Genomic DNA, 9,748 nt, shown 5'->3' with positions numbered 1-9,748 from the left:
AAAACACTGACAGGTTTGTTAAAGTACCAATTCATAACAACATAAGATTATACTTTAGAATAATTTTCCAAATTTGTACAAAAATGAAGTCTTACCATTTGGAGGAGCTGATGGTGGCTTCAGAGATGATGTCTCCTCGGATGTCGCAACCCGAGGCTCCTCAGGGACTGGAGCAGACACAGGAGCAGGTGAGGGGAGGGCCGCAACCTGAGGCTCCTCAGGGACTGGAGCAGACACAGGAGCAGGTGAGGGGAGGGCCGCAACCCGAGGCTCCTCAGGGACTGGAGCAGACACAGGAGCAGGTGAGGGGAGGGCCGCAACCCGAGGCTCCTCAGGCACTGGAGCAGACACAGGAGCAGGTGAGGGGAGGGCCACAACCCGAGGCTCCTCAGGGACTGGAGCAGACACAGAAGCAGGTGAGGGGAGGGCCGCAACCCAAGGCTCCTCAGGGACTGGAGGAGACACAGGAGCAGGTGAGGGGAGGGCCGCAACCCGAGGCTCCTCAGGGACTGGAGCAGACACAGGAGCAGGTGAGGGGAGGTTCTCCATTGGAAAGTCCTCTTGATCTAAATCAGATGGACTCGCAAATACGGTGGGAAACCTAGAAACATATGTAAAAACTGTAAGTACTGTTTCTGCAAATGTTTAAGAATTAAGCAGCTGCTGTTTATTATTGTTTTTAAAAACAACCACAGTTCAAACTATAAAGATGACCTATTGCGTTTAACATTAATTGGTAGAATACATTTATTAATACATTAATTCAAAACCGTTCTATTTCAACATAAACAATCTGAAAACAGGGCTTTAAGTGTAAAATACCAAACTTGTCCTTTAAGGCTGAAACAGAAATAATTAGCAAAACTTACTGATTTTCACTCCCGCACCCTGCCAGTCTGGCCCACTTCGGCCTAACATCCACATCCCGCTCTTCCCCTAATTGAAGCTGTGGAACTGTGTACCAGAGATCATTCTTAGCTGGAAAAGCTGCTGAGAACAAAGCAGAGAGATATGAAATAAAAAAACACTGACAGGTTTGTTAAAGTACCAATTCGTAACAACATAAGATTATACTTTAGAATAATTTTCCACATTTGTACAAAAATGAAGTCTTACCGTTTGGAGGAGCTGATGGCGGCTTCAGAGATGATGTCTCCTCGGATGTCGCAACCCGAGGCTCCTCAGGGACTGGAGCAGACACAGGAGCAGGTGAGGGGAGGGCCGCAACCCGAGGCTCCTCAGGGACTGGAGCAGACACAGGAGCAGGTGAGGGGAGGGCCGCAACCCGAGGCTCCTCAGAGACTGGAGCAGACACAGGAGCAGGTGAGGGGAGGTTCTCCATTGGAAAGTCCTCTTGATCTAAATCAGATGGACTCGCAAATACGGTGGGAAACCTAGAAACATATGTAAAAACTGTAAGTACTGTTTCTGCAAATGTTTAAGAATTAAGCAGCTGCTGTTTATTATTCTTTTTAAAAACAACCACAGTTCAAACTATAAAGATGACATATTGCGTTTAACATTAATTGGTAGAATACATTTATTAATACATTTATTCAAAACCGTTCTATTTCACCATAAACAATCTGAAAACAGGGCTTTAATTGTAAAATACCAAACTTGTCCTTTAAGGCTGAAACAGAAATAATTAGCAAAACTTACTGATTTTCACTCCCGCATCCTGCCAGTCTGGCCCACTTCGGCCTAACCTCCACATCCCGCTCTTCCCCTAATTGAAGCTCTGGAACTGTGTACCAGAGATCATTCTTAGTTGGAAAAGCTGCTGAGAACAAAGCAGAGAGATATGAAATAAAAAAAACACTGACAGGTTTGTTAAAGTACCAATTCATAACAACATAAGATTATACTTTAGAATAATTTTCCACATTTGTACAAAAATGAAGTCTTACTGTTTGGAGGAGCTGATGGCGGCTTCAGAGATGATGTCTCCTCGGATGTCTGCACCGCACGCCCAATGAGCGCCTCCTCCACCTGTGGAGCAACAGCACTGGTAGCGACTGCAGGCTCCGAGGGGCAAGCATCGCTTTCCACACTGCTACTCACAGAGTTGGAGGGCTCAGTGGGTTGAGGAGGTGCCGGGACATCCGGTCGAATGCTAACAAGTGGACGATCTTTTCTATATAAAAAGATCGTCGACCCGTTTTCAAGATGAGAATAGGCCCTCATCAATTTATCAGGGCACTGACGTCCTGCACCTAAAATGACGACGACACTCATGACTTGAAACTCAAATAACACCTCTAACACAACAACAACAAGATGATAAACACGCTAGATATAATGCCTTGAACACTGACGACTACCAAAACCACACCGAACATACACCGAACTATAAACCCACAACTTTGTGATGAGCGCGCTGGCTTATATAGCTGCCGGAACTCTGATGTAATAATCACGACATCATAGCTCTCAATATGATGATGTCATCATTCATACACTGCGTTGCTACAGTTATTATAGTCAACATATTTATTATTTTTTATTTATATAAAATAGAAATGGATGTAATTAACTATTTTATTTTTTCTTTTGCAATCTAGTTTGTTGTTCAGCAATAAAATGCCTGTGAAAGACACAAACTTTTCTTTGCTCACCAGTAACTGTTTCACTTCCCACTTTCATCTCTTTAGTGAAAATACCCACTACCAACAAAAAAAGAAAAAACAAACCACATAAATGGAAACAATACCTGCACAATGATATGATTTTATATATCTAAACAGTGGTATGCACAGACCTCCGCATGGGGCAGGTGCGGAAGGACAAAAGAAGGCCCTTTTTTCCTTTGTAACCGATGCTGATATATGTGATGCATAACTCACTGGTCAATCAAAAACACAGAAATTGTCAATTGTTTAATGAATTATTTTAATTTATTTAATAATTTATTACCATTACTAAATATTTTTTACTTTTGTTTGTTTCATTTGAAACAAAATACTGAGAATAAGAAAGGTTGTTGTGTGGTAACTACTGTATGTTCAATATAGTGGATATTAGTTTTTAATAGATAAAAGATTCTTAGGCTTACACTGGTTTACCACAAATTAACAGCTTTTGCTACAGTAACCACAGCTTAACCATATTATTTATTAGTAAATATGGTAATACACTGGTAATCAATGTCAAAACCATGTTTTTACTCTTTTACCCATGGATAATTTTCACATAACCACAAAACTTAAATGTGTCAGTATATTAAAAAAACCTAATACTCACTGGACTGATAATATTTAAACAAGTACATGAGGACGGGCTAAACCATATTGTTAAACTGACTTGTATAAAAACAAATTGAATTTTTTTTTTTATTCAAAAATACGGTAGCAAAATACGTTTTTTTATTGTAATTGATTAAGCTTAAGTCTTAACACGCTGCCACATTTGTTTCATTTTTAATACACATTTACATGTTTCTTATTACCTGTCATGCGTTGATGACATCTTGTGATGTACAGTATGCGGTTAAGACACTGCTGTTAAGTTCATGTAAAGAAATCTCCGCCTAGATGCACAGAGCTTCAGCTCCACGGCCAAAACCTCACGTGTTCAAGTCGGATCTCACATTACTCTGTGGATTATCTGTTTAAATGAACAGACTTAACAAAGAATTTAAAAACACATCATGTTTATGAACATAATGGCATTTATTTGGGTTGTGCATATTCGCCGGTGGTGCACAGCTGCATTACTATAACCTGAAAAAGAAAAAATACATCTATCATTCAGTGTTTACACAGATAGATCAGTATGAATTGTATGACATCTACAGTACTAGTTCACTACTGTTACTACAATTGTGCAAAAAAAAAAAATATATATATATATATATATATTTCTGACAGATGCTGTAGCAGCATTTTAAAGTTCAGATTTAATAACAGCTTGCGCCAGCGCAAACCATAATTTTGGCATTAAATAATGAGTGTGGGGATTATTACAGTGGACAATTAGCGTGAAAAGGCGTGGGCTAGTTATTTTTGTGATTGACCTTATTGCATATACATTTTTGGAAGTTTCAGATGCAAAATTTATTGGGGAAGAGTATTTAAATGATTCACACAACAAGACCCACCTGCATGTTGCTTGCATGTGTGAAACCACTGGTATTTGTGCCATTATTCAAAGACAAAAAAAGAAACCACCTGCACCCGAAAGGGCCGCGACCGCTGCTGACATAGGAGGCGAATCACAGAGATCAGAGAGCGCAAAGATTTTTTTCCACATAAAACAGTTTTAGAAGGCCAGAGGAACATATTATTCAAAAATACTGTTTGCAAAGCATTATTTTTTATTTGCTGAAGGCAATAAAAGAGGAGTCACTAGGAGAAGTCACACAATACCCAGTGTTTTAAAACTTCTTGTACAACTTCATTTTTTCTTTGCCGTGTTAGTTGGGATTTCACACCCCGCATTTTCACCTGCGATTTCCGTGGTGCTGAACTCAAGCGCATCAGGCGTTAACAGATCACCCGCACCTGCAGGAGCATCAGCTTCTATTTGCGACCCTAAACTAATTTGCGCTGCTTTTAGTAGAGATTGCGCTGGACCTTAAGAAAATCAGCTGCTGCGTCTGTGTTTTTTAATTTGCGCCTTTTTAGTAAATAAACCGCAGATATTACCACTCCCACCTGCGCTATTTGGGAATTGCGCCCTCACATTAATTTGGCCCGTTTAGTAAATCTGGCCCTAAATCTTTTCCAGACGCTGGTTTACATTCACCAGTCCAGAAACTAAAGTTACTGCTCTTTACACTTTAAACTGTTCAACACATTTTTTCCCCACGGGACAAACAGATACCTCGCCCACAAAAAAAAGTTACCCATACCTTTCGATAAACCTGTCAATCAGCTTCAGACCCCACCGCTCTTCTCTTCGTAGCCGAAGAATCCACCTGTCCATCGTGTCCCTTGCCAGTGTGCAAGCTAGCCAACCGTGAGGTTTGGGCAAACCTAAACAGGGTAAGCCCTACCTTAAATCTGTAAGCGAAGGACATCTTCATTTTAAACCAACTCAGCTCTTTAACAATTATGTATCTGATCACTGTGTCTTAATCACAGGAGAACAAAACAAAATAATGTTCATGCAATGAAACAACTGAAGATCCGGGTGTTCTTACCGGAAGCCTGCAGACACGTATCCGCAACCAGACACACGGACTAAATCAAAGACTAAAGTCTCCGCCCTCTCGTGAAGACTACTAGTCTCCGTCCCCATGATATTATCCTAGAAATCACATTATCATAACTTATGTTATGTATGTATTAAAGTGTAAGACTATTGAACACTCTGGCTTGAACTATAATTTAATTTATTTGACTCTTTTGTGATGATAGAGATTCACAATACTCTCTATACAACATCTTTAAAGAAAACACAAGCTGACAGAATCTCACCTGTGGTGTGTAGACTGAAGGTGTTTCTCAATGTCAAGGGTACTTCCTAGGCAGGACTGGTCGTTCCAAGTTACTTCCTTCAGAGGCAAGGCGAGGCTCCTCTTAGCATTCGGAGAACACATAAATGGAACAGGCTAGCAAGTGCACGTTATTGCATTATTATGTCAGTAATAATAAGATGTGCTTTCGGCACTGCGCGCATAGGATTGTGGGTGATTTCAGAGTGCGAAGAGCGTGAAGGCTACACATATGCATCCTTTCCTGTATATGGGATATTTTTCGACGGATGTCGATGACGTAGCATCCTCGAAATTCTGGCTTCCGAGGATCCTTCCTTGACATTGAGAAACACCTTGATTCTTCTGGAGAAGATGAGGATGTGGACTCTTCAGGTTCCACTGTGACCCACAGAAAAGCTGCTGAGAACAAAGCATAGAGGTTAAATAAAACACCACTGACTGGTTTGTTAAAGTACCATTTGATATTCATAACAACAGAAGTTTATACTTTAGTATAATTTTCACTAATATGAACAAAAATGAAGTGCAGCCACACACTTCACGGGAAGCTGATGACTGCTCCAGGGAGACGCTCTCTCCTGGATTCTCCACATCACCATCGGTCACCTCAATCTGAGGCTGATGGCAGGCTGTGGATCGACCGGTCCACACTACACTCCTCTGTGAGTGATTCACTCTCAACAATAGAGGATTTCCTGATACGTGAGAAACCAAAAACAATAAGCCGACAGTAAATAATTTGCCTTTACAGCTGAAAAAGTATCATGCAAATTGATACACTTGATATATGAGACAGATGCAAAGAGTAGAAATCTATAACAAACACTTTCTATGGAAATTCTTTATATTTACTATGCAGTCTCACTGCTTGGAGAGGCTCGTGATGAGATAAAGTCTCCCTTTCCTCAAAGTCTTCCACCTCTATAGTCATAAATAATAATAATTATTAACTTAATCACTAAATATTTTTACTTCAGTTTTTTATACTGAAAATAAGAAGGGTTGTTATGTGAAATTATGTTTAATATTGTTGATATTAGTTTTTAAGCTTACTATGGTTGTTTATCACAAATTAACAGCTTTTGCTACCGTAACCATAGCTTAACCATGTTATTTATTAGTAAAAAAAAAATGGTAATACACTTGTAATCAATTTCAAAAACATGTTTTACTCTTTTACTATTAAAACCCATGGATAATTTTCATAAAGGACCACAGAACGTAAATGTGTCAGTATATTAAAAAAAACTAACACTCACATGATGGCATTTATTTAGGTTTTGCATATTCACCAGTACACTTCAGGCTGTCCCTGTATCTCAGTCCTCACACTTTTAGTCTTATTAAAGACCTACATATAAAAATATTATACTGTGCAGTGCATAGCCAGAGCGAGCAAAGACATGTATATCAAAGCAGGAAGGTCAAGCTGAAGAGAAAGAAAGAGGATGATGAATGAAATATGGCAATGTTAATGGTTTTCATCTCAGGCCAGCCTAGGAGCCAAATTTGGCAACCCTGACTAATCATTGAGCATCACTGGATGTTTATCATTTTAAACTAAAACTAATAATGTCAATAAAACACTTCACAATCTTACATTCTCTTCATAAAATGACTTCCCACTGAAGCAATTGGATAAAACCTTGTACTGCTTATACTGTACCTCTTTTATGGGCACCAAATGTTCTCGGATCAGAGATCAAGATCATGTAATGCAGTGCGAAAATATAAACAAACAGACAGTCAACAAATAAACACAGTCATCAAATGTTAATATAGAAATCTTTCTTACAGTGTGACCCGTATAGGATATTTCTTTACTTATTAAATAGAAGATTGTTTACTGTGTTTATTAAGGACAAAAGATATAATATAATTTTCTTATCAGAAATGAATTACAAGCATGTGACTGTTTTCATTAGTCAGTCACATCAATGATATTATACAGCGCCCGAACATATAGACGATTTCTATAGACGATTTCAGCAGTAACAACATAAAAAACGGCTTTTGTGCAACACACGTAACTTCCGGTAAACTCCGCTAAGAATTAATTCAATAGACCCTTTTACAGCCCACGGCAATGAAAGTGGTGTTGTTCCCCAGCATCAAAATGTATCTGCCCACTTTATATTTGGCCATCTGCTAACGCCTTCTATCCACTCCACTATAGTATAGGATCTGGTAGCTGTGTTGAAAAATTGATAGTCAACTTTTTAAAATAACTTTCTCTGTCTGTGTTGCTTCACTGCTGATTCTTGCCATACTTCCGTTGCCAAAATGCGCGCGCATACGCTGCCACGTCATCATTGTTTACAAACAGTAAAATGGTCTATAACAACAAATTCCTTTTAGAGTAGTTTATTTCTATTAACAAGCAAAACAAACAATAAGTAGATTACCTTAGTTTATATTTCATAGCTTAAACATATAAAAACGACACTGAGCTAACGCTGCTGTGTAAAATGTTTAGAATGTTAAACTACACACCAGCTGCCAAACCTCACTTCACATAGTGGTGATTTATGATTGCCATCTCCCCTTGTCTTTAGGAAACCAAAACATTTGTTATTTTTGACGAGGTATTTGTTCCAGAGTTCATTTAGCCACTAACAGTTAGTCAGGCCACTAAACAAACAGAAACCGGAAGTAAAGTTCCGACCAGACAAGTAACCGTGATAACGCACGTGCGTCGGGCGCTGCATAATATCATTGCGCCTGCTGCATGTGTGGCAGCAACGTTTCTTGATTATTACGCCGGAATGAGACTATAGTTCCTAGCCATATCGGCCAACAAAATCACAGCTTTTAAATTTTCCGTCGGTCTTAGTAACCTTACACGATGTAACTACAGAAGAGTCATATTTTAAATAGGGAAAATATCGAAACTCTTTGATCATTTGTTGTTTAAGCGTGACGATAACGGTCTAAAAGTGATACCGCCAGACCAGGATATCGGCTGAATGGATTCCCAAAACGGTAAAAATCAATTGTTTAACTCTATGGGAGCCGTAAAAAAGCATATATTTTAAAAAAGTGGAGTGCCCAATATCTGTCTAAACAAAACACTTGTGGCTCCTGCACTAACTTAAGTGTAAAAAACCGTTGTCCTCTTCATGTTAATCTTACACACATCTTGTGACAAACTAAAACTGACATTAAAGTCAACATTAAATATTTTAATTAAAACACACTTAACTTACAGTCTGTAAATCATAAGCGCGAGAATTTCCTAGTTGAGTTGGAAATGCCTTGGGGCATTTCAGTTTGAGTCGTAGTCGTTTAGTCTCTGGTTCAGCGAGAACGAACTTGTAACTATGCAGATTTTATACATGCACAAACAGCTAAATAATATAAAAAGAAAACATGAAATCTTATTATTTGACTCTCTTGATCGTATACTGATTGTGATTGGATGAAAGGTGTCGGAGATCATTCTCAAGTCTCGTGATCAGCACTACTGCTGTTGCTGCTAATGGCGCTGCAACAACTGACAGTTGGATGACGTCAAAGTACCGCGAGAGCATTTCGATAGCAGTCTCCGTTGTATGACTTCTCGAATCGCTCTCGCGGGATTTTTATGTTATCTGCCGCTCGGTTCTTGTGACGCCACATTTCAGTCACTAAATAAATCAGCGTTGCAGTCCAAAAACCGGTTTAGGACACCCGTACGGGGACAAGTAAATTAGGCTTAAAATACGGAACGTCCCGGCTAATGCGCGACAGTTGGCAACCTAAAGTACTAGGAAAGGTGAGGAGCAGATGAGCAATTAAAATCCGATCACGCATTACGTTATCCTCGCCTTCACGGAGTGCGCAGCAGTTGCGTAGCAACAGGAGATGCCACTTGAGCGCAACCTCTCAAGCTTTGGGAAAAAACGCCTTTATTTTTAGACGCGACATGCTCCTCAAACGTTTACATCAATAATTAAACGAATATGAAACGAAAGTACGAAAACGAAAGTAAATAAAAATCTTTTAATAATATTATTATATTATTTTATTTTTAACAGCAGATGCGGGACGCAGAGAGGGGGAAGTTGGGACCACGTCTAAAGAGTGGCGTACACAGACCTAGGGGGAGTTTATACTTTGTAAACCAGCGCTAATAAAATGTTATGCATAACACACCATTCAATCAAAATTAGTTACCTAAATATTAATTTACAATATGTATTTTTTTTTAAAACAAAATACTGAGAATAATGAAGGTTATTATGTGAAAATGTAATATTGTTGATAGTAGTTTTCAATATAAAAGATCAAACATCTATGGTTTACCACAAATTAACAGCTTTTGCTACC

At 39.0% G+C, this 9,748-nt stretch overlaps 1 protein-coding gene and 1 long non-coding RNA gene across 2 annotated transcripts; both read right to left on the bottom strand.

The window, feature by feature from the left end:
* Positions 1-1,658: 1,658 nt before the first annotated feature.
* LOC129429206 (uncharacterized) lies at positions 1,659-4,081 on the bottom strand. The gene is made up of 5 exons (XM_073855453.1): positions 3,449-4,081; positions 2,762-2,845; positions 2,619-2,666; positions 1,887-2,216; positions 1,659-1,783 (listed from the first exon to the last, which is right to left on the bottom strand). Exons 1-5 carry the CDS (start codon positions 3,453-3,455, stop codon positions 1,659-1,661), a joined length of 594 nt encoding a protein of 197 aa, XP_073711554.1. The 5' UTR covers positions 3,456-4,081.
* Positions 4,082-4,538: 457 nt separating this feature from the next.
* Positions 4,539-9,740, bottom strand: LOC141350546 (uncharacterized). Its single transcript, XR_012358597.1, has 5 exons — positions 8,647-9,740; positions 5,978-6,135; positions 5,421-5,836; positions 5,144-5,250; positions 4,539-5,003 (listed from the first exon to the last, which is right to left on the bottom strand). It is a non-coding gene; the product is annotated as an uncharacterized lncRNA (long non-coding RNA).
* Between the last annotated feature and the right edge of the window lie 8 nt (positions 9,741-9,748).

Source organism: Misgurnus anguillicaudatus, chromosome 18 (assembly GCF_027580225.2).
Source record: "Misgurnus anguillicaudatus chromosome 18, ASM2758022v2, whole genome shotgun sequence".
Lineage (NCBI taxonomy): Eukaryota > Metazoa > Chordata > Actinopteri > Cypriniformes > Cobitidae > Misgurnus > Misgurnus anguillicaudatus.
The sequence above is the reverse complement of the archived record's forward strand: the minus strand, read 5'-3'. Positions and strand labels throughout refer to the sequence as shown.

Coding starts and splice junctions, on each gene's coding strand:
- LOC129429206 (XM_073855453.1), bottom strand. Junction 2,667..2,761: donor CGCACCTGCCCCATGCGGAG/GTCTGTGCATAC, acceptor TTTTGTTGGTAG/TGGGTATTTTCACTAAAGAG. Junction 1,784..1,886: donor GACTTCATTTTTGTACAAAT/GTGGAAAATTAT, acceptor CTTTGTTCTCAG/CAGCTTTTCCAACTAAGAAT.